This window comes from Pongo abelii, chromosome 10 (genome assembly GCF_028885655.2).
Source record: "Pongo abelii isolate AG06213 chromosome 10, NHGRI_mPonAbe1-v2.0_pri, whole genome shotgun sequence".
Classification (NCBI taxonomy): Eukaryota; Metazoa; Chordata; class Mammalia; order Primates; family Hominidae; genus Pongo; species Pongo abelii.
In genome coordinates this window covers 21983253-22006229 of record NC_071995.2, presented here as the reverse complement: position 1 = coordinate 22006229, position 22977 = coordinate 21983253, and the positions used below count along the sequence as shown (strand labels likewise).

Sequence of the window (22977 nt, the reverse complement as noted above, 5' to 3'; positions counted from 1 at the left end):
GCTGGGATTACAAGCATAAGCCACCGCGCTCGGCCCACCTTATTAATTTTTAAGCACTAAAATTTGATACTTATTTGTGAATGAAGTAATCCCTTCATTGTATTTTTTTTTTTTTAACTTATGCTGAGCTTTAAATGACAAAGATTCACATAATCCAACAGAGAAGTAGTATTTAGAGGGATTCTTTTATCATGTGATATATAATAAATGCATCCAATGTTACACATCAATTTAAAAAACAAGTAAATAACTTTAAAGAAAAGATAACTACTGGCCAGGCGCAGTGGCTCACACCTGTATTCCCAGCACTTTGGGAGCCCGAGGCAGGTAGATCATGAGGTCAGGAGTTGGAGACCAGCCTGGCCAAGATGGTGAAACCCTGTCTCTACTAAAAATACAAAAATTAGCCAAGCACGGTGGCAGGCACCTGTAATCCCATTTGCTCAGTAGGCTGAGGCAGGAGAATCGCTTGAACCCGGGAGGCGGAGGTTGCAGTGACCTGAGATCATGCCACTGCAATCTAGCCTGGGTAACAGAGCAAGACTTTGTCTCAAAACAGAAAAGATAAGATAATTACTTTTTACTTAGCTTGTCTTACCCATGAGTGATGGGCTGCATGTGGCCCAGGACAGTTTTGAATGCAGTTCAACACAAATTTGTAAACTTTCTTAAAACATTATGAGATTTTGGCCAGGCGCAGTGGTTCTTGCCTGTAATCCCAGCACTTTGGGAGGCTGAGGCGGGCAGATTACCTGAGGTCAGGAGTTTGAGACCACCCTGGCCAACATGGCAAAACCCCATCTCCACAAAAAATACAAAAATTTGCTGAGTGCACTGTCAGGCACCTGTACTCCCAGCTACTCAGGAGGCTGAGGCAGGAGAATCACTTGAACCTGAGAGGCAGAGGTTGCAGTGAGCCGAGAGCACGCCACTGCACTCCAGCCTGGGTGACAGAGTGAGACCCCGTCTCAAAAACAACAAACAAGAACAAAAGCAAAAAGTGGCCAGGCACGGTGGCTCACACCTGTAATCCCAGCACTTTGGGAGGCTGAGGCAGGCAGATCGCCTGTCAGGAGTTCGAGACCAGCCTAGCCAACATGGTGAAACCTCATCTCTACTAAAAATACAAAAATTAGTCGGGCATGGTGGCAGAGACCTGTAATCTCAGCTACTTGGGAGGCTGAAGGAGGACGACTGAGCGGAGCGGAACTCTGTCTCCAAAAAAAAAAAAAAAGAGCTTTTTTTTTTTTTTTTTAAGATCATCAGCTATTGTTAGTGTATGTTATGTGTGGCTCAAGACAACTTTGCTTTAATATAGCCAGGGAAGCCAAAAGATTGGATATCCCTGCTTTATACCAAGAAAGATGACATCCTACATTTGCAATGCCTAAAAACACTACCAGCCATCTGAAAAACATGAAACTTCTGACTTCTGTTCTTTTTTGTAGCAGTGGAATCCCACGGTGGTATCTGAGGGATGTGGTTACCTTTTAGAGGAGGTTGACAGTTTCTAAGGATGATTCTTTCTGAGTGAAATATTGTCAGTGTCTTTGACCTTTTCATTATTTCAACTATTATTATTCCAGGTTATCAATTCTGTGCCTGATCATTTTCATCCTGGGACTGACTTTTGTGGAATTTCTTGGATAGTTATCATTATTTTGTTTCTGGGAATTTCAACACTTGCCATTTTCCTCTGGAAAACTAGCCTTTGTGTGAGTATACTAACTTTCTGTAGAGGTATACTTGTAATCACAAATAAGAAGAAATTATTTAAAACAATTCACGTTTCTGGACTTCATTATGAATATGTGGTTTTACCCAAAAAATCAGGAAAATGATTTATTAGCATAAGAATTATGAAAATATCTGCCATGTACATTATGAAAATTAAATAGGTTGGTGTTTGTTTAATAAAATGTCAACAGAGCTTTTGGTCAAAAATAACTTTTTTTAACCTTAGTGTTATTTATCAGAAATGGAGTATGAGGTTTCATCACTTAAATAGGAAATTCTTTCTAAACTCTCTTCTGCTTTATAGTTCTAGCATATGGGTGGAAGGAAAGCTTCCAGTCTCCTCTCTGAAGATTCACTGCAGAAATGAGCTGACAACAGACAGCTTAACAGGAGAAGAAAAACATAGAACAGTCATAAACATGGGAACCAGCTGAAAAATGAGACTGCTAGAAGGGCCGGATGGTTGATGCTTAAAGAGCACCCTCTTCTGAGGGGAGAGGGAGATAGATGGAGATGTAGGCCATTTAGAGGGGCAGCAAATGATTTTTAGGGGAAATGAAAGAGCTCAAGGAACAAACAATTGGCCTGAGATAAAGTTCCTTTGAGGTCATAGGGACGAGGTGACAAACTGCCAGAAGGTGAAGGGCAGAACTGTACTGCGTCTCATGATGCAGAGAAAGCCCCAGAGAATCTCTTAGAACTGTCCTCCAGAGAATCAATGAAAAGTGTATCTGGGCAGGGTAATTTTGAATGACATCATTCAAAGTGCATGTTCCCAGTTGCAACTGGAGAGAGATCAGTATGTCAAAAGTCTGTACTTGGTAAGAATTTGGCTGCTAAGTTCTGCCGTAATTTGTCTTTTGAGCCTTTTTTCCATTGGGTAAGTTGAGCTCTACATTTTCTCTTGCCATTCATGGCAGTAAAAATGTGGTTGTGTGGGGGCTGAACCTCCTTCTGAACAATGATCCAAGATAAAAGTACTAATACCACAATGCTTTTTTATATTCAAGGGAAGAGGAAGTATGTTTCAGTTTTACCACCTAGATAATTACACGTCATTTGGCACTGCCTTTCAAGATATGTAGAAAACAGAAAATATATGAGTTATGAAGATATCGAGGCACATTTAACATTCTCTATGCCACTTAGTCCTGAAGAGAGAATTTTCAGTATAAATTGGAGGAAGTTTTTTTTTTCCCCCCACCCCCGAGACGAGTCTCCTTCTGTTGCCCAGGCTGGAGTATAATGGTGTGATCTTGGCTCACTGCAACCTCCACCTCCTGGCTTCAAGCGATTCCCCTGTCTCAGCCTCCCAAGTAGCTGGGATTACAGGTGCCCAGCACCATGCCCAGCTAATTTTTGTATTTTTAGTAGAGTCGGGGTTTTACCATGTTGGCCAGGCTAGTCTCAAAACCTGACCTCAAATGATCTGCCCGCCTCAGCCTCCCAAAGTGCTGGGATTACAAGCGTCAGCCACCACGGGAGCCGGGGGAAGTTTTTAAATTCACCGCTTTTTAAAAATTCCATTGAGGAAGGTTCAGTTGGACTGTTTGACTTGGACAACTTTGCACCTTCTCATCTTTGTCCTTGTCATCTAGTCATCTATACCACTACCTCCTAAGCAGGGACATCATGGGTGCCATGAAGCATTCATGCATGATGGCATTTCCTTGCTTCTCATTTCTTCATGTGTTTGACATTCCTCCTAGCTCCAAACTGGGCCAGCTACCTTTCCTATGAAATCTAGCGGTAGCTGTGGGATAGATGTGGTTGCTCTTTCATCTTTTTAGATTACCCATGCTTCTCTCGAAATCCTAGTACATGTTTTGTTTTTTATCCTATGTGCAGAAATCAGAAAAGAACAAATTCTAGGAAGAATTTGAAAGATATTATTTCAGGCCAGGTGTGGTGGCTCATGCCTGTAATCTCCCAGGTTCAAGCCTGTAATCTTTGGGAGGCTGAGGCAGGTGGATCACTTGAGGTCAGGAGTTCAAGACCAGATGGGCCAACATGGTGAAACCCCATCTCTACTAAAAAGACAAAAATTAGCCAGGCACAGTAGTGGGCACCTGTAATCCCAGCTACTTGGGAGGCTGAGGCACAAGAATTGTTTGAATCTGGGAGGTGGACGTTGCCGTGAGCCAAGGTAGCACCACTGCACTTCAGCATGGGTGAGAGTGACACTCCATCTCAAAAAAAAAAAAATAGTTATTTCAATGACTACCTCAGGAGATTCATAGGTATCTGACCCACATCTGAGATGGGATTTGCATTGCATTTTAGCTATGATGAGAACAAATATTTAATATCTTAGAAGATTAAAAGCATACTGTGATAATATGGAAATCTTGGTGGGAATTCAGTCATTAGTGAGAATGTTTTGAGTTAGGTTCAAACCAGCCTCAATGAAGCTGATGTGAGGGAAGGGAAAGTGGACTCTGAGTAGAGCAGGGATAGAAGGAAGATGCTCCAGTGCAGATCAGGAAGGAGCAGGGGGTGAAATGTTACAAATTTCTAGAACTCGGAGAGCTGAAGGTAATTACTTCCTTTTCAAGTTGTGAAACATGTTAACCTGTGGTAAAATACTTATAACATGATAATTACCATCTAACCGTGTTGAAGTGTACAGTTCAGTTGTGTGAAGTATATTCATGTCTTTTTTTTTTTTTTTTTTTTTTTTTTTTTGAGACGGAGTCTCACTCTGTCACCAGGCTGGAGTGCAGTGGTGTGATCTCGGCTCACTGCCACCTCTGCCTCCCGGGTTCGAGCAGTTCTCTTGCCTCAGCCTCCCGAGTAGCTGGGACTACAGGCGTGCGCCACCATGCTCAGCTAATTTTTGCATTTTTAGTAGAGACGGGGTTTCACCATGTTGGTCAGGATGGTCTCCATCTCTTGACCTTGTGATTCACCTGCCTTGGCCTCCCAAAGTGCTGGGATTACAGGCGTGAGCTACCACACCTGGCCTATTTTTTTTTTTTTTTTTTTTTGAGACAGAGTTTCAATCTTGTTGCCCAGGTTGGAGTGCAATGGCACAATCTCAGCTCACTACAACATTTTCCTCCTGGGTTCAAGTGATTCTCCTGCCTCAGCCTCCCGACTAGTTGGGATTACAGGCATGCACCACCTCCCAGTGATCTCGGCTCACTGCAACCTCCGCCTCCCAGCTTCAAATGGTTCTTTGCCTCAGCCTCCCGAGTAGCTCGGATTACAGGCGCCCGCAGCCATGCCTGGCTAATTTTTGTATTTTTAGTAGAGACGGGGTTTCACCATCTTGGCCAGGCTGGTCTTGAACTCCTGACCCCGTGATCCACCCGCCTCGGCCTCCCAAAGTGCTGGGATTATAGGCATGAGCCAGCGTGCCCAGCCGTCATTCTTAAATTATTATTTCCTAGGTGTCTTTCCTCAAGACTGTCTTAAAGTCACAAAATGTACATGACGGATCCAAGGATGTACAGCGGAAAGCCTGGAGGTCCAATAGCCGTAGCCGGGAAGGTATGGCTCTGTTGGAGTCCCCATAGTGTGGAAATGAGTTTGCCCTGGAAGGGGAAAGAACAGCTTCTTGCCCTCAGGTTTCTCACCTTCTCCTCTCCTCACTCTCACCAAGGGCCGAGGTCCATTTGTATGCACACAAAGAAAAGGGTTTCTTCCTTTCCAGGAATTAAAATTGGCCTGGAAGACCTCTTTAATTCATGGAGACATATGGAAGCCATAGTTCGAGCTGAAGTCCATAAGGTGACAAGGAAGGTCAACAGTCATTACAAAATCAGTGGACAGAGGAAGACTGCCGAGGAAGAGTAAGATGTGCCTTGACACAAATACTGTTGTTATGAACCATGTGCCAATCAAAGTAGACAACTGTAAAGTCCTTGAGAATATTTTCTACAATATTTGTGGCAAATTCAGTGGGTTCAAAATTGAGTTTGTCCTTTCTGCTTGATTAGTTTAATCTGCATAATTCCTTTCCCTTCCTACATTCTTGTTTGTAATTTTTTCGGGGGAAGAGGAGGTGCTAGTACTGGCATTGGTTTTCCTTTCTCTTTCTCTTTTTTTTTTTTTTTTTCCTGAGATGGAGCTTTGCTCTTGTTGCCTAGGCTGTAGTGCAATGGCAGAATCTCGACTCACTGCCTTTTAGGTTCAAGCAATTCTCCTGCCTCAGCCTCCCAAGTAGCTGGGATTACAGGTGCCCACCACCATGCCCAGCTAATTTTTGTATTTTTACTAGAGATGGGGTTTCGCCATGTTGTCCAGGCTGGTCTCGAACTTCTGACCTCAGGTGATCCACCCACCTCAGCCTCCCAAAGTGCTGGATTAGAGGCGTGAGCCACCATATCCAGCCTTTTTTTTTTTTTAAATTTTGAGATAGTCTCACTCTGTCACCCAGGCTGGAGTGCTATGGCGCAATATTGGCTCACTGCAACCTCTGCCTCCTAGGTTGAAGCAATTCTGCCTCAGCCTCCCGAGTAGCTTGGATTACAGGTGTGTGCCACCACAGTCAGCCAATTTTTTTTTTTTTTTTTTGAGACAGAGTCTCACTCTGTCACCCAGGCTAGAGTACAGTGGTGTGATCTTGGCTCACTGCAACCTCCGCCTCCCAGGTTCAAGTGATTCTTACCCCTCAGCCTCTTGAGTAGCTGGGACTACAGGCTTATGCCACCATGCCTGGATAATTTTTGTATTTTTAGTAGAGGCAGGGTTTCACCATATTGGCCAGGCTGGTCTAGAACTCCTGACATCATGATCTGCACACCTTGGCCTGCCAATGTGCTGGGATTACAGGCGTGAGCCACTGTGCCCAGCCCAATTTTTGTATTTTTAGTAAAGACCGGGGTTCACCATGTTGGCCAGGCTAGTCTTGAACTCCTGACCTCAGGTGATCCGCCTGCGTCTGCCTCCCAGCGTGAGCCACCGCTCCCAGCCTAGATTGTTGAATTCAATGCTTGGGTCACCTCCAGATTCATTTTCACAGTCTTTCATGTTTTGGTCATATTACATTGTATTTTGCTGCCATATGACTGATCTCTTTTTGTTAAATGTGAGATACTTGTTAAAAAATATTTAGCAATGAATTGAGGCCTAGTAGCATGTTATCTTGCTGCAGAAAAAATGGGAGTCTACTTCTGGGGGATAGTGAGGGGTCCTCCATACAGGCTGCAATTGAGGTCGTCAGTGTAGGCTCAGTCCCTACAAAGGCCAGGGTATTTCCTATCCACCTCTGTTCTGATGTGTGACTCTTCTGGGTCTCAACCAGAGCCAGTGGACTTCAGTACGGGTCGCTTTCATTGGCAGACCCTCAATCCACTTGTTTTTCATCTAATCGCATGCGTGTGTGCAAAAGCTGCTCTGCTTCTTTGCATCTCAGTAGTCCCTTCTGGAATTCAGCAATGAAACTCAGGGAAATGGGTTCCAAATGCAAGGCTGACTTTCGTCCTGGGTTTCCTTCTTCTCCATCTTGACCTCATGTCTGTTTACTGCCATGTTAGCAATTTGATGTATTCAATCATGGGTTTTATATTCTGTTTGGTGTCCCCCATTGTTCTCATTGGAGATCGGAAGCTTCGGATGCACTTATGTCAACTCAAGATTAGAATGCTTCCTTAGCTTCCCTCCAGAGTCAGGTTTTGTGTTTGTAGTTCCCAAGTGCACAGCAGTAGTGAGGTCCTCACTGGCTTCTCATTTGCATTAATCTGTGAGCTCATTTAGCGTGGGGACAGGACCCTGCTCCCACTGCATTCTCAGCACTTCACCACACACTCCTTGTTTGAGGCCACTCCAGACAGCATGTGCTGAAGGATGCCCTGTGGTCAGAAACAAGTTCATTAACTTTCTCTTTGAAGTGTTTTTGTCCCTGTTTCCTAGCGTTCTGGGAATTTTACACATCCTTCCTATAAAACCAAGTATCAGGTGAGGTCCTTAGGAGCAGGACCATGAATCAAGTGGTGTGAGGGCAACACAGCAAACTTACCTTTTTAGGCCATTTCCTTTTTCTGCCCTCACTCTCTGTGAACTGAACCTTGTTAAAGTCAGTCAACACCAGGGTGGATGGTTTGCAGTTGTCGTCTATTTTCAGGACATAACACCCTGACTTAGGAGCCATTCCGATCATTTCTAATTCAATAGATGCGCCCAGCATTCAGATTGCCTTTTCTCTCAACCAGGATCTTTAAAGTCGATGACAAGAGTTCCAGTCCTGAATCATGGCAAAGTGCAGTAGTGAACTGCAGGGTTAATGACACCATATTCTGGAAGGATCTCTCTATGGCTGATGGTCTCAGTTCCGGCATCAGCGTCTGACTGAGAATCAGGTCTCCCACAGGAGGAGTCAGATGAGGAGCATTCCTCTGCTTCCGATGGAGTTAGTTGTGATGAGTTGGTGAGGTCTGGTTTTTCACACTGAACTAAAATGAGCTTTTGCTGTGTCAAGCACAAGACTGACCCCAGAGACACACATAGTGCACTTCATAGAAGCTTTTAATAGTCTTTATTTACTAAAGAATAGGACTAACTATAGAACTATGAAGATGAGGTGGAAATGACAGGTGACTTGCCAGCAGGCCAGAGTGTGATTTTTCTTTGTCCCTCAATGGGAGGTGTCAATTCTCCCTTTGGTTGTGAGAATCAGTTGGTTCATTTATGGGAAGGTTGCAGGGGGGATCTTTGAATCACAGCCTTCAGATGCCAGAAGGGCAGAGGGAATCCCACACGGGCTGGTGGATCATGTGTGTGCATTTCCCTCCCTTTTAATCTCAGGAAACAAAACATGAAAGAATGTGAGCAAGCAGAAAACAAGAGGCAGCTATCAGAGGCAGAGGAGAATGGGAAATTGGATATGAAAGAAATACACACCTACCTGTGAGTTCAGAAACAACCCCACCCTCTTGGGAAACCCCCATTGGAATGTTGTTTTTAACCTTTGTACAATGTTTAGACCCAGTAAATGCAGAAATAGAAACAAATGGTCAGAAGACATATCCAGAGAGAGAGAGAGAGAGAGAGTTGACAAAACAGAAAACAAAGTACCTTAAGATTTACCAGTGACCAAAAGATGTGAAGTAGCAAAACGTCTCCTGACCCCATTGCCAGCTAGACTGTGTGGAAACTCGGTTACCAGCCATTCTAGGGGTGGAGTGAGTTGTTGTCATCCTTAGGAAAGTGTGTTGTTGTAGGATCAACCACGTCCTTCAAAAGGACTGTGCCTGTTTATAAGCCCAGCTGTTTCTGCCCTGTGAAACACGGCAAGGATATTAATACAAAGAGAATAGAGCTTTATGATAAAAGATGCTCAATGAAGGATGAATTAGGGATATACTGAGAATGGGGAAGGAAATTGTCAACTCAGAAGTCAGCAGGCAGTAAGCAAAAGAGGAGGAATCAACACAGCAACAGTTAGGATCAGACTGTACTGTTTTTGTTTTTGTTTTTGTTATTTTTTCTGAGGTGGAGTCTCGCTCTGTCACCCAGCCTGGAGTGCAATGACGTGATCTTGGCTCACTGTAACCTCCGCCTCCCAGGTTCAAGTGATTCCCCTGCCTCAGCCTCCCGAGTAGCTGGGATTACAGGTGCCTGCCACCACGCCCGGCTAATTTTTTGTATTTTTAGTAGAGATGGGGTTTCACCGTATTAGCCACGATGTTCTCAATCTCCTGACCTGGTGATCCACCCGCCTCGGCCTCCCAGCGTGCTGGGATTACAGGCGTCAGCCACCGCGACCGGCTCAGACTCTACTCTTGTAGCCATCTGAAATACATTTTCTAGGTATAGATAGATTGTGTAAGGGTACAGTTGTGAGGATAACAGAAACATGGCAGATTATTTAAAATCATCCTGAAAGTGGTGCTTTATCTGATGAAAGTGATTGCAATCCATAGGAAACTGTTTCAACGCACGCGAGAGTTGCAGCGGCGGGCAGAGGACTACTACAGATGCAAAGTAAGGAGCTTCCTCCCCGCAGTTGCACGATAGTTCAGTGCTGATGCAGATGATGCCACGGCCCTTAGACTCTCTCAACATTCAATTTCTCATGTGTTGGCTTTTTCAGATTGCCCCTTCTGCAAGAAAGCCTCTTGCCAACTCAGTAAGTTTGTTTGTTTTCCTTGCTTTGGGACATAGTCTGCCAGGTCAGGACATGGATGTATTTTTCTCCCCACAGCTCTGTGCTCAAGCCTTGCAAAGGGGGATGGCAGAGAGGAAGGCTGCCTACAAGCAGCACAGGTAGGTCATTGTGATGGACATTTTAAAGGATGTTTTTGTTTTGAGATAAAGCTTTGAGCATCTAGTAAAGAACTTGGTGTTTTAATTCTTCAAGTCAATTCTTTCTATGTCTTCTAGGTGTGAAATGAGGCAAAAGCAGAGAGTGCCAGAGAGACACATGAGTCAGGAGCCAGTCCAGGGACGACCGGGCCTAGAGAACCCTTTCTGGAGGGGTAGGAGCTCGCTGTGAAGGCAGCCACTTAATTTCTGCTGCACAATCCACACACCTTGCTTCTCCTTTTGGGGATGAGGGCTCGGGTGGGGTGATTGTTATGTTTCCTGGAAAGAATTCCAAGCACTTATAAAGAGAACAGTTGTCTCGCTGGGTGGCAGGACCCTATTTTTCTGAGGTGCCCGAGCTGAATGGCTCTTGGCTAGTCCCCTGTGAATGGTGGAGCTCAGGCCGCTCCACTGACTGTGGACGTTGCCCCACCCTGATGTCTTGGTTACTTTTAACTGAGGAGATGAGCCTAGAAGGCAGATGGGCCAGCTCCCCTTTCCACCTTGATTCAGTGTGAAGGATTTATTTTTCTTTCACTTGAGAAAACAACAATAGCACTTTAGAATGGGAGCCACGTGTGCTGATGAGAGCACAGATTTTCTGGCCATGTCTTCATGGATCAATATTGTAGCTTGAGATCTGCTTTAAGAAAAGAAGCATTTATTTACACTTTTTGGAACTTCCTTCATTCTTTTTGTTTAAGTTGTTTATTGTCAACTATATAACTCCATTAGTAAGTTAAATTTCTATGTAATCCTACTCCTCTAACATTTGAAGTGTAACCCTAAAACTTTCCAGTTAATTTCTGTAGCTCTTACCTTTTCTCATGACTGTTCATCTCTTTATGTCCATTTCTGTTCATAAGTATTGATAATACCTGGCCAGGTATGAAAGTTAGGTTAACTGTGAATCCACAGAATTTTAAATGTCCCTATGGCTTGAAGAAGAGGAGCAGTGCTGTTCCTGTCCAGGGTTTATTGATATTCTTCCAACCATGGCTGTTCCTATTTTAATTTTGAGTCTGTGCTCACATGATGAGTGATTTCCTCTGATATGTACTGATTTAGAGCTCATTTCCAGCTAGTTAGAGCCCGACATGTTCACAGCCTGTTGAGAGTTAAGAATACCCCTGGACCAGGGCTCTGTGGTATCTTCCTCAAGGATGAGGGTCCAGAGGGCTCCAGAGTCCTCTGAGGCATGTGGTCAATAAACCCTGTGCCTCTGGTAAGGGACCTGTGTGGCAGAGAGTGAGATGGCAGTGGAGGGTGTGGAGGGTTTCTTATTCTGCACAGAACATGCAAGCCAGATTTAACCCCATTCCCTTCTCTGGCCCTTAGCAGATTCAGGACCTCATTCGGTTCCCATGAGGAACAGCAGCAGCATCCCAGCTGAAAACACAGAGAAGACAAAGGTAAATGCTGGGGACGTTTTCACTCTTCCTATATCAGGACGCTTTGGTCTTTTCCGACAACGCCCTCTCCTGGCCTGGCCTCTGCTCTGTGGGTTCTGTGGTGCCTTTTCTGTCTCGACTTCTTGAGAAGCAAAATCTTCTCCATGAGCTTTCAAGCTTCTCCATTCCCAGCTGATCATCATTGGTGGCACCTCCAGAATCCATAAAAGCTCAGGGACCGAGGGCTGAAGGGCTTTTACTGTTCTGTTTCCAGAAATAACATGAGGAGGCACCACTGACCTCCAGTACTGTAGGTCTCATGGCGCGGTGAACTCTGACTGATCCACCTTGCCCAAGATGTTGTGGGGTCTCATTTCCGAAATATGTGGGATTTTCTTTTGCTGTGATTTTGTTTGCATTCTGCTATAATGTAGGTGATTAACGTTTGAAATATCTGCCGTATTCCCAGAAGTGAAAATAGTGAAAACGCATTAATCTAACATTAATTTGTGCTTTGTGCAATTTTGAATGCTCTTTGACAAGGCCAATTCCATAGTTCATCACAGTCCCATCTCTGTTGGTAACCATGTTGTGCAAAAACACCTTCATACCCACCCAGTGGGGCCCCTGATCTAATATTCTAAGTGTCAGAGGTTCCATATTTGTAATAGCAAATAGGCCCTGACTGTAAATTAGTGAAGAGTGAATGTAACTTATTACCTACAGGGACAATTCCAAATGAAGGCCTTAAATGATGCTCAGCTAAGCTGGTTCTTGTGTGGCCTCTGTACCTTGAAAAGCTGCCGAGTCCTATGATTACACATGATGGGACTTGTACACTTGAAGTGAAACACAGTTTTAAAACTTGCTTTGTTTAGAATTTCCACCTCATTTTTCCATGGACAAAAGTATTCTTTATGTCCTAGTGCACTTACAATTTGGTATTACCTGGGAGTGAAAAGAAATATTACAGCCATGTCTAACTGACTTCTTGAGGTAAGATTGTTCTGTCAGAAATCCCTCTCCCAGTTCCCCTGAAGCTCTTCAGGAATCCACATATCTCCAGAGCTCTTTGTTCTCATGGGTGGCACCTCCAGAGTGAAGAAGATCCTTTGTCCAGAAGGGAAACAGAGGGGAAATGAGAGGGTCCCGCAGGCAGAGCTGGAATCAACTTCCACTCTGCCTCTTGCAAGCTGTGTGACCCTGGGCATAATTTCTCCTTCCTCTGGAAACCTCTGTTTTCTTCGATTTGGAGCAGGGTGGTCACACTGACCTTGCAGAGTTCTGAGAATCAGAGACAGAACATAAAAGGCCTGGAAAACATTCTCCAAAAAGAAGCTGCAACATGTGTGGACAATGGGCTTTTCATGCCTCTGTTACTCTCTGTTGACCTGGTGCAAGAAACATGCTCTGGTGATGGCTGTGAGGGAGGAAAGAGGATAGACATAGACACTCCTGTGTCTCAAACATGCTTCTTTATTACTCTGTTATGACTGTCTTCCCTGGGGCAGGACCCCAGCCTGCCTACATTTGCAAACAGACACAGTGGCATGTGGAGACAACAGTGTGTCCCAATGACTTTTCTTTACTCCCCACCTGTGGGCAGTACTCAGTGGAAGGGTGATATTATGACACTGATACTGCTATTTTGAAACCTGGAGGATGGAAAGGTGCAAAAATCTATCACCAGCAACAGAAGGTGCAGCCTGTGTTGGTGGCGGTAATTTTGTCCATCAAATGAATATGTGTGAAAACATTTCCTCCTTCGGCCCTACAGGTCAGGATGGCGGCAGTGGAGCACCATCATTCCTCAGGATTGCCCTACTGGCCCTACCTCATGGCTGAAACTTTAAGAAAAAGGATGGGCCGCAAGCTACCTCCTCCAGCTCAGTGCGATCTGAGAGGTCAACCACGTCCATCAGTTAAAGGGTGTCTGAGACCTCTGAGTCTTTCTCGACTACAGTGTCCACTAGGACCTCAACCACATTCTACAACTGATGATTTTCTGAGAAGAGAGACACCTCAAGACAAGTGTGCCCTGGGACCTGAACCACTTCCTCGAGCTGATGATTTTCCGAGACTTAAGACACCTCCCAAGGGTCTTTTCATACCAATTTCCCCTTCTCCAGTTGATGATTCGCTGAGCATCAAGACACCTCCCGAGTGTCTTCTGGTACCCCTCCCACCTTCTCCAGTTGATGATTTTCTGAGATCACAAACACCTCCCGTCCAGTGTCACCTGAGACCTGTACCATTTCATCGAGCTGATGATATCAGGAGACTCAAGAAACCTCCTGACTGTTTTTTCGCACACCTTCCACCTTCTCCAGTTGATGATTTTCTGACACCACAGACACCTCCAGTCGAGTGTCACCTGGGACCTCTACCGTTTCCTCGAGCTGATGATTTTAGGAGACTCAAGACACCTCCCGACTGTTTTTTCGTACCTCTTCCATCTTCTCCAGTAGATGATTCTCTGAGCCTCCAGACAGCGCCTGAGTGTCTTCTGGCACCTCTTCCACCTTCTCCAGTTGATGACTTTGTCAGACCACAGACAGCTGCCATCCACTCTCGCCTGCGACCTGGACCATTTTCTAAAGCTCATGATATTCGGAGACTCAAGACTCCTCCCGACTGTCGTTTCGTACCTCTTCCACCTCCTCCAGTTGATGATTCTCTGAGCCTCAAGATACCCCTCGAATGTCTTCTGGTACCTCTTCCACCTTCTCCAGTTGATTTTCTGACAGCACCGATACCTCCTGTCCACTCTCACCTGGGACCTGGACCATTTTCTCAATCTGATCATTTTCCGAGACTCGAGACACCTCCCGAGTGTTTTCCGTACCTCTTCCACCTTCTCCAGTCGATTCTGTGAGCCTCAGGATACCTCCTGAGTGTCCTCTGGTACCTCTTCCACCTTCTGCAGTTGATGATTTACTGACACCAGACTCCTCCCGTCCACTGTCGCCTGGGACCTGTACCATTTCCTCGAGCTGATGATTTTAGTTGAAACAAGATACCTCCCGACTGTTTTTTCGTACCTCTTCCACCTTCTCCAGTTGATGATTCTCTGAGCCTCAAGACACCTCCCGAGTGTCTTCTGCTACCTCTTCCACCTTCTCCAGTTCATGATATTCTCAGACCACAAACACATCCTGTCAACTCTCGCCTGGGACCTGGTCCATTTTCTCAAGCTGATGATTTTCCGAGACTGAAGACACCCCCTGAGTGTCTTTTCATACCTCTTCCACCTTCTCCAGTTGATGATTCTCTGAGCCTCAAGATACCTCTCGAGTGTCTTCTGGTACCTATTTCACCTTCTCCAGTTGATGATATTTTCAGACCACAGACACGTCCCATCCACTGTCGCCTGGGACCTGGTCCGTTTTCTCAAGCTGATGATTTTCCGAGACTGAAGACACCCCCACCGAGTGTCTTTTCATACCTCTTCCACCTTCTCCAGTTGATGATTCTCTCAACCTCAAGACATCTCCCGAGTGTCTTCTGGTACCTCTTCCACCTTCTCCAGTTGATGATTTTCTGAGAGCATAGACACCTCCCATCAACTGTCCCCTGGGACCACAATCATTTTCTCCAGCTGATGATTTTCTGAGATTGCAGACACCTCCTGAGCATCTTCTCATACCTTTTCCACCTTCTCCAGGTGATGATTTTCTGGGACCACAGACACCTATCAAGTGTCGCCTAGGACCGGTACCATTTTCTCTAGCTGATGATTTTCTCAGATTCAAGACACTTCTCAAGTGTCTTTTGGTTCCTCTTCCACATTCTCCAGTTGATGATTTTCTGAGACCACAGACATGTCCCCTCGAGTGTCTTCTGGCACCTCAACCACCGTCTCCAGCGGATGATTTTCTGAGACCACAGACACCTGCAGTTGACTTTCCCTTGGGACTCCTACCATTTTCTCAAGCTGATGATTTTCTGGCATCACAGACACCTCCCCTCAAGTGTCTTCTGGTACCTTTCCTTCCTCTCTAGCTGATGATTTTTTGAGATGACTGACATTTCCAGTCTCATGTCCCCTGGGACCTGTACCATTTTCTCTAGTTGATTATTTTCTCTAGTTGATTATTTTCTCTCTGTTTTGTTGTTGTTGTTGTTGTTTTTATTTTTTTGTTTTAGTTAAAATACATAATTCTTTTATTTCATAATGCAGTAAAAGAAATTATCATCACATGCACAGAAGACTAGGAAAAGTGAAACTACTTACTTCTGAAAATCCAGTAATGTAAACCTATTTGTACTTGTCCATAGTACATGAAAGTAATGTTTAACATGTTTTGAATTAAATTTTACCTGTGGGGCTATACAATGTAATTCTCAGGAGTAATAGTTTCATTCATTTCCAGGTTAGATTACTGTATGATTCATTAACACAAGGCACAGTAGCCATCTTTGTCATTATGTTGCAACACTCATCATGTACCTCTCTAAAATGGCTGATTTAACAAGATGATGGCAACACGAAGGGGAGACTTTGGATTGTCTATTGAAAATCTAGGCAATAAGTAATTAATAAAAACTCTATCTGAAGTGTACTTTCACATACTTTCTGTTTATAATAAACAACAAACTTCCTAACTTTGTTGCAATAGGCTTGACTACCATTTCATTTTGTCAAATGCACTTTCCCCAGTAAACTTAAAATAACAACAAGAACAAAAATCCTTGTCCTTTCTTATACTAAGAAAGAGGACCGGCCACTGAAACAGTTCATTGCAAGACGCACGAAGACGACATACTGTGGCATGAGTTATTTTTAATTTGTTATGCTGTTACTAAAGTTCTGAGGGCTGCAGTTAAAACATTCCAATTTCTCCCTTCCGTCTTTATTGATTCTCAAGGTTTTGCACAGAAAACTCTTTGGGGGCTAGAACAGCAGTAATTGCATCACACTGTTTTAAAGACTTCAAGTTTCAAAAGCAAATCTTTAAAAAATATATACACAGTTCCTGATTTGATTTAGATACAGGGACAAAAAAGTAGCACATGCTTGAAGGTTACATTGTCTACAAATTGTGGCAATATTTTCCTTGGGAGAGTAGTTCTCTTGGCATATATTTTTTAAATACTCAAGGCTCAACCTCAAGCAGTAATAAACTCAAGCAAAAGTGATTTTACCCTTAAAATAAATATTCAGAAAAACCTCTCTGTACATACAAGTGAAAAAATTTGTAACGCTTTCACACAAAAAATATTATAATAATAATAAAGGATTTGTTCATATATGTAGCTGAAATGTGGTGTTCCAACCCTCATGTCCCCAATAAAGAAGCGAGGCACAGACACAGGTGACTACTGTGGTTCTCTATCTTACAGCCTTTTTGTACTGGGACACTATCTCCACCAAAAATTTATCCCCGTTGTTATATTTTTTAAAGGTCTTAAATTTTTTTCTTCCTTTTTTTGTTTCATTTTGTTTTGTTTTACAGCATGCCAAATCCTTTGGCATATGTGATGGCCTTCAACAATCTCTCTTTAAGTTTTTCCTTCCTTGAATATTCCGGAAGTAAAAGCACATTAAAGCAAGTATGAGATGTAGGTAACCTTTCTTGTCTGGTCCATTTTTGGGTATAATCATCTTTAATTTTCCTAGTCCTCCCACAGATGCTCTGTCTGTGCCCATTTTAAACTGCAAGAAGAGTCTTTTATGTTTGTCTGTAAATGAATTAACAATTTCCCAGAACTTCCTAATCAGATCAGAGTCCCTGGTATAGACACCATCATATTCTGTAGTTTCTTCTAGTGCTTGGAAATATAGATTCCGGTTTCCACATATAAACAATTCAACTTCTTCTGTTCTGAGTAAGTACTTTAAGGGAGATTCACTGGTCACCATATAAAAACCTCTCCGAAAAGCCTTGAACTGTTTTTCTACTGATTTATTGAGAATGTAGTCAGAATAAAGATTAACAAATTCCTTCCTGTTTTCATTTGTCATTGGAATTTTATCACCATTTTCCTTTGGTCATACATCATTGGGTTACCAAAACTGTCTGTGATATCTGGAAAGTGCTCATCATGTCATCTTCCACATTCCCTTCATAATCCAATAAATCTTTAAAACTCTGATATAGAACTGGGTGAGAGTCTCCCAAGTCATGAAAATTCCTTCTTTCCCCATTAGCTTCTTGTAGACAACCATGGGAAAATGTACATCCAGTATACAGTTATTGTAAATAGCCAGACCCAGTACTATGCCAATCGAGTAAACTGACCCTCAGTTTCAAGAGAAGATGGATTAAACCAAAACAATTCTGTAGATTCATCATATGTGAACATACCAGTATCTGGATTGAAGATTTCCTCCACAATCAGCTGAAAAAATTCTTTGGAAACACCTCCCTCATCAACTCCTTGTTCTCATTCAAATTCCACATACAACTGCTTCTTCCAGTCTGCAGGATTTTCCATCACGATCAGCTCTAGCCAGACAAGTGCATCATCTATGGTATGGTCACGTCTAACTTTGAGTCTCAAATATGGATTCAACTGCTGTCCTTGAACTAAGCTGTAGAGAATAGTCTTCGTTCACTGTACATGCGAATTCTATTTTCATAATATAATCCCGAATTCTTTGTGACAGCACTCAATATAAAGGGACATGTCATAAAAGAACTTGTTCTCTGTTTCTACTTTGAAAAAAGTATAATCTTTATCCATTTATAGAACCTCATTCAGTGGTTAATTAATAAGCTCTTCAAAAGGGATAAGTGGTTTGTGACAATCCAGGGTTTTAACACCAAGTTCAGTTTCCAGGGGGCCCACTCGAGGACCTTTCTTGTTTCTTCTTTCTTCTCCCAAAAGCTCCTGAAGTGTCAGCTCACTAGACTCAGGGATGGGCTCCTCATCATCTTCTTCATTGTGATTTGTGTCCACTTCCCCTCCCACTGCATTTGCAAAGATTGGAAAATGTACAAATTTGTAGAAATTAAACAACATACTCTTAAACAACAAATAGAAAAGCTAAAAATTTTTAACAAAAATTAGAAAATACTTAGAGAAAAATGAAAACAAAAACAATATATAAAAATGTTTGAAATGCTGTGAAAGCAGTGCTAAGAGGAAAATTTATAGCTATAAATTCTCACATGAAAACATTTTAAATTAACAATCTAACTTTTCAACTTAAGAAATAAGAAAAGGAAAGAAACTAAACCCATAGTTAGAAGAAAAAAGAAAATAATAAAAATTAGAGCAGCAATAAATGAAATACATAATGGAAACACAATAGAGAAAATCAATGAAAGCAAAAGTTGATTCTTTGAGAATATTAACAAAAATAATGCTTTAGCTAGATGGACAAAGAAAAACAGGGAGCAGACTCAGATTGCTAAAATCAGAAATGAAGGTGGAGACATTACTATTAATACTAATTCTACAGAAATAAAAAAGATTATAAGAGAGTACTATGAACAGTTGCACAGCAACAAATTGGATATTCTAGATGAAATGAATAAATTCCTAGAAAAACAAAACTTATCAAGACCAACTTATGAAGAAATAGAAAATGTGATTCAACCTATAAATAGTGAGGAGATTAAGTCAGTAATCAAAAATTTTTAAATGAAGAAAAACCCTGGACCTGATGGCATCACTGGTGTATTTTACCAAACATTTAAAGAACTAACATTAATCCTTCCAAAACTTTTCAAAAAAGTTTGAAGGAGAGAATACTTTCTAACTCATTCTATGAGACCAGTCTCACCCTGCTACCAAATCCAGACAAAAACACTACAAGCAAAGAAAACTAAAGACCAATGGCCTTTATGACCATTGAGGCAAAAATCTTCAACTAAATACTAGCAAACAAAATTTATCAGCATTTAATATTAAAATGATTAGAAACCATTACAAAGTGGAATTTATTTCTGGAATGCAAAGATAGTTCAACATATGAAAACTGATGGAAAAAAAACACACCACATTAACAGAATGAAGGAAAAAAAACACGTGAACATCTTAATTAATGCAGAAGAAAATATTTGACAACATTCAACATACTTTCACAATAAAGACATTCAACACACTAGAGAAAATGGAAACTACCTCAACATAATAAAAGCCATATATGAAAAGCCCATAGCAATCATCATACTCAGTGGTGAAATACTGAAATCCTTTTCTCCAAGGTCGGGAACATGGCAAGGATGCCCACTTTTACTACATTTATTCAACATAGTGCTGAAAGTTTTAGCCAGAGCAATTAAACAAGAAAAAGAAATAAAGGCATCTAAGTTGGAAAGTAAGAAGTAAAATTATCTCTGTTCACAGATGATATTCTCTTTTATGTAGAAAACCATAAGAATTCTGGATGCAAAAATCTTCAACAAAATACTTGCAAATGGAATCCAGCAGCACATCAAAAAGTGTATCCACCACAATCAATTTGGCTTCATCCATGGGATGCAAGGTTGGTTCAACATATGCAAATCAACAAAGGTGATTCATCATATAAACAGAACTAAAGACAAAACTACATGATTATCTCAATAGAAGCAGAAAAGGCCTTTGATAAAATTCAACATCTCTTCATGTTAAGAACTCTCAATAAACTAGGTGTTGAAGGAACATACCTCAAAATAATAAGAGCCATCTATGACAAACATACAGCCAATATCATATTGAATGGGGAAAAGCTGGAAGCATTCTCTTTGAAAGCCAGCACACGACAAGGATGCCCTCTCTCACCACTCCTATTGAACATAGTATTAGAATTAGAAGTATTGATTGCCAGGGCAATCAAGCAAGAGAAAGAAATAAAGGGTATTCCAATAGGAAGAAAGGAAGTCAAATAATCTTTGCTTGCAGATGACATGGTTCTTTATTTAGAAAACCCCATTGTCTCAGCCAAAAAGCTTCTTAAACTAATAAGCAACTTCAGCAAAGGCTCAGAATACAAAATCAATGTGCAAAAATCACTAGCATTCCTATACACCAACGACAGGCAAGCTGAGAGTCAAATCACGAATGAACTCCCATTCACAATTGCCACAAAAAACAATAAAATACGTAAGAATACAGCTAACAAGGGAAGTGAAGGACATCTTCAAGGAGAACTATAAACCACTGCTCAAAGAAATCAGAGAGGACACAAACAAATGAAAAGCTATTCCACACTCATAGATAGAAAGAATCAATATTGTTAAAATGGCCGTACTGCCCAAAGCAATTTATAGATTCAATGCTATTCCCATTAAACTGCCATTGACTCTCTTTACAGAATTAGAAAAAAAAATTGGAAAATTCATATGGAACCAAAAAGAGCCCAAATAGCGAAGGGAATCCTAAGCAGAAAGAACAAAGCTAGAGGCATCACATTTCCCAACTTCAAATTATATTACAAGGCTATAGTAACCAAAATAGAATAATACTGGTACAAAAATAGGCACATAGAACAACAGAACAGAATAAAGAACCAAGAAATAAGACTGCACACCTACACCCATCTGATCTTTGACAAACCTGACAAAAATAAGCAATGGGGAAAGGCTTTCCTATTTAATAAATGGTGCTGGGAGAACTGGCTAGCCATATGCAGAAAATTGAAACTGGACCTTTTCTTACACCTTATACAAAAATTAAGTCAAGACAGATTAATTATTTAAATATAAAACCCAAAACTATAAAAACTCTCAAAGAAAACCTGGGCAATACCATTCAAGACATAGGCACAGGGAAAGATTTCATAACGAAGATGCCAAAAGTGATCGCAGCAAAAGCAAAAATTGACAAATGGGATCTAATTAAACTAAAGAGCTTCTGCACAGCAAAAGAAACTATCAAAAGAGTAAGCATACAACCTGCAGAATGGGAGAAAATATTTGCAATCTATCCATCTGACAATGTTCTAATATCCAGCATCTATAAGGAAGTTAAATTTACAAGAAAAAAGAAACCATTAAAAAGTGAGCAAAAGACATGAGCAGACACACCTTAAAAGCATATATACATGCAGCCAACAAAGGATACAAAAAAAGCCCAACATCACTGATCATTAGAGAAATGCAAATGAAAACCACAATGAGATACCATCTCACATCCATCAGAATAACTATTATCAAAAAGTCAAAAACTAACAAATGCTGGTGAGGTTGTGCAGAACAAGGGGGACTTTTACACTGTTGGCGAACGTGTAAATTAGTTCAACTGTGGTGATTCCTCAGAAACTTAGAGGCAGAAATGCCACTTGACCCAGCAATCCCATTATTGGGAAAATACCCAAAGAAATAGAAGTCATTCTATTGTAAAACACATAGATGTGTATGTTTACTGCAGCACTATTCATAATGGCAAAGACATGGGATCAACCTAAATGCCCATCAGTGATAGACTGGATAAAGTAAATGTGGTACATATACACTATGGAATACTATGCAGCCATGAAAAGGAGTGATATCATATCCTTTGCAGGGACATGGATGGAGTTGCAACCCATTATCCTGAGCAAGCTAATGCAGGAACAGAAAACCAATACCACGTGTCCTCACTTATAAGTGGGAGCTGAATGATGAGAGCGCATGGACACATGGGGAGAAACAACACACACGGGCCTGTCGGAGGGTTGTGGGTGGGAGGAGTGAGAGCATCAGGAAGAATAATGAACATATCAAAATATGTCACGTACTGCATAAATATATATACCTACTATGTATCCATAAAAGTTAAAAATTTAAAACACTAATAAAAGAAATAAAACATTAGTAAATGGGAAAACATTTTGTGTTCCTGGATTGAAAGACTTAATATTGTTTAAAAAAATCCATGCCGTCCAAAGCCGTGTGTAGATTTAACACAATTTGTATGAAAATTTCAATGACATTTTATATAAAGATAGGAAAACCCCATTTAAAATTTATATAAAATCCTAATACACCCTGAATGGCTAAAAAAAAAAAACAAAAAACTTGAAGAATAACACAATTGGATGCTTCACATCTCTTGATTTCAAAACATACTGCAAAGCAACTAATTAAGATGGTGTTGTACTGGCATGAATATATATTTATGTAAACCAATGAAACAGCTCAGATATAATCTTTTGAATATACAGACAAACGATTTTCAACAAGGGTGCCAAGATTACACAATAGGGAAAGGAGAGTCTCTTCAACAAATGGTGTTAGGAAAATGGAATACCCACATGCAAAGCAATGAAGTTGGGCTCTTACCTTATACTATATGCAAAAATTAACTCAAAATGGATTAAATTCCTAAATGTAAGACCTTAAACTTCAGAATAAAATGAAGGAGAAAGTTTTAGGGCATTGAATTTGGCAATAACTTTTAAAATATGATACCAAAAACACAGGCAGTGAAATAAAAAGTACACAAATGCGATTACATAAAACTTAAAAATCCCAAAACAACAAAATGTAAAAAATAGAATTATTATATGCACCATTAATCCTTCTTCTGAGTGTATATTCAAAATAATTCAAAATGAGATCTTGAAGAGATATTTATTTGCACATTCATGTTCACTGCAGCATTATTTACAATAGGCAAGATGTAGAAGAAAACCAAATGGCTAGTGATGAATGAATAAAGAAAACATTATATATATATGTATGTATAT

General features: G+C 41.4%; 1 protein-coding gene and 1 pseudogene across 5 annotated transcripts in view; one reads left to right on the top strand and one right to left on the bottom strand.

The window, feature by feature from the left end:
* The window catches only part of LOC100456619 (nuclear pore complex-interacting protein family member A7-like), a 40319-nt gene extending 22995 nt beyond the window's left edge, over positions 1 to 17324 (top strand). For 3 of the 5 annotated variants that reach the window (XM_063712058.1, XM_063712060.1, XM_063712059.1), the window contains 10 exons: positions 1587 to 1715; positions 5130 to 5229; positions 5393 to 5531; positions 8485 to 8586; positions 9603 to 9663; positions 9773 to 9808; positions 9884 to 9945; positions 10063 to 10157; positions 11323 to 11396; positions 13153 to 17324. In XM_063712058.1, the coding sequence (XP_063568128.1) occupies positions 1587 to 1715; positions 5130 to 5229; positions 5393 to 5531; positions 8485 to 8586; positions 9603 to 9663; positions 9773 to 9808; positions 9884 to 9945; positions 10063 to 10157; positions 11323 to 11396; positions 13153 to 14250 (1896 nt within the window). In that variant the 3' untranslated portion in view covers positions 14251 to 17324. Of the gene's footprint in view, positions 1 to 1586; positions 1716 to 5129; positions 5230 to 5392; positions 5532 to 8484; positions 8587 to 9602; positions 9664 to 9772; positions 9809 to 9883; positions 9946 to 10062; positions 10158 to 11322; positions 11397 to 12633 lie in introns of all 5 variants that reach the window. The other 2 variants (XM_063712061.1, XM_063712062.1) reach the window with 2 other exon arrangements.
* Positions 16826 to 22278, bottom strand: LOC100448954 (ubiquitin-protein ligase E3A-like; annotated as a pseudogene).
* Positions 22279 to 22977: the final 699 nt, after the last annotated feature.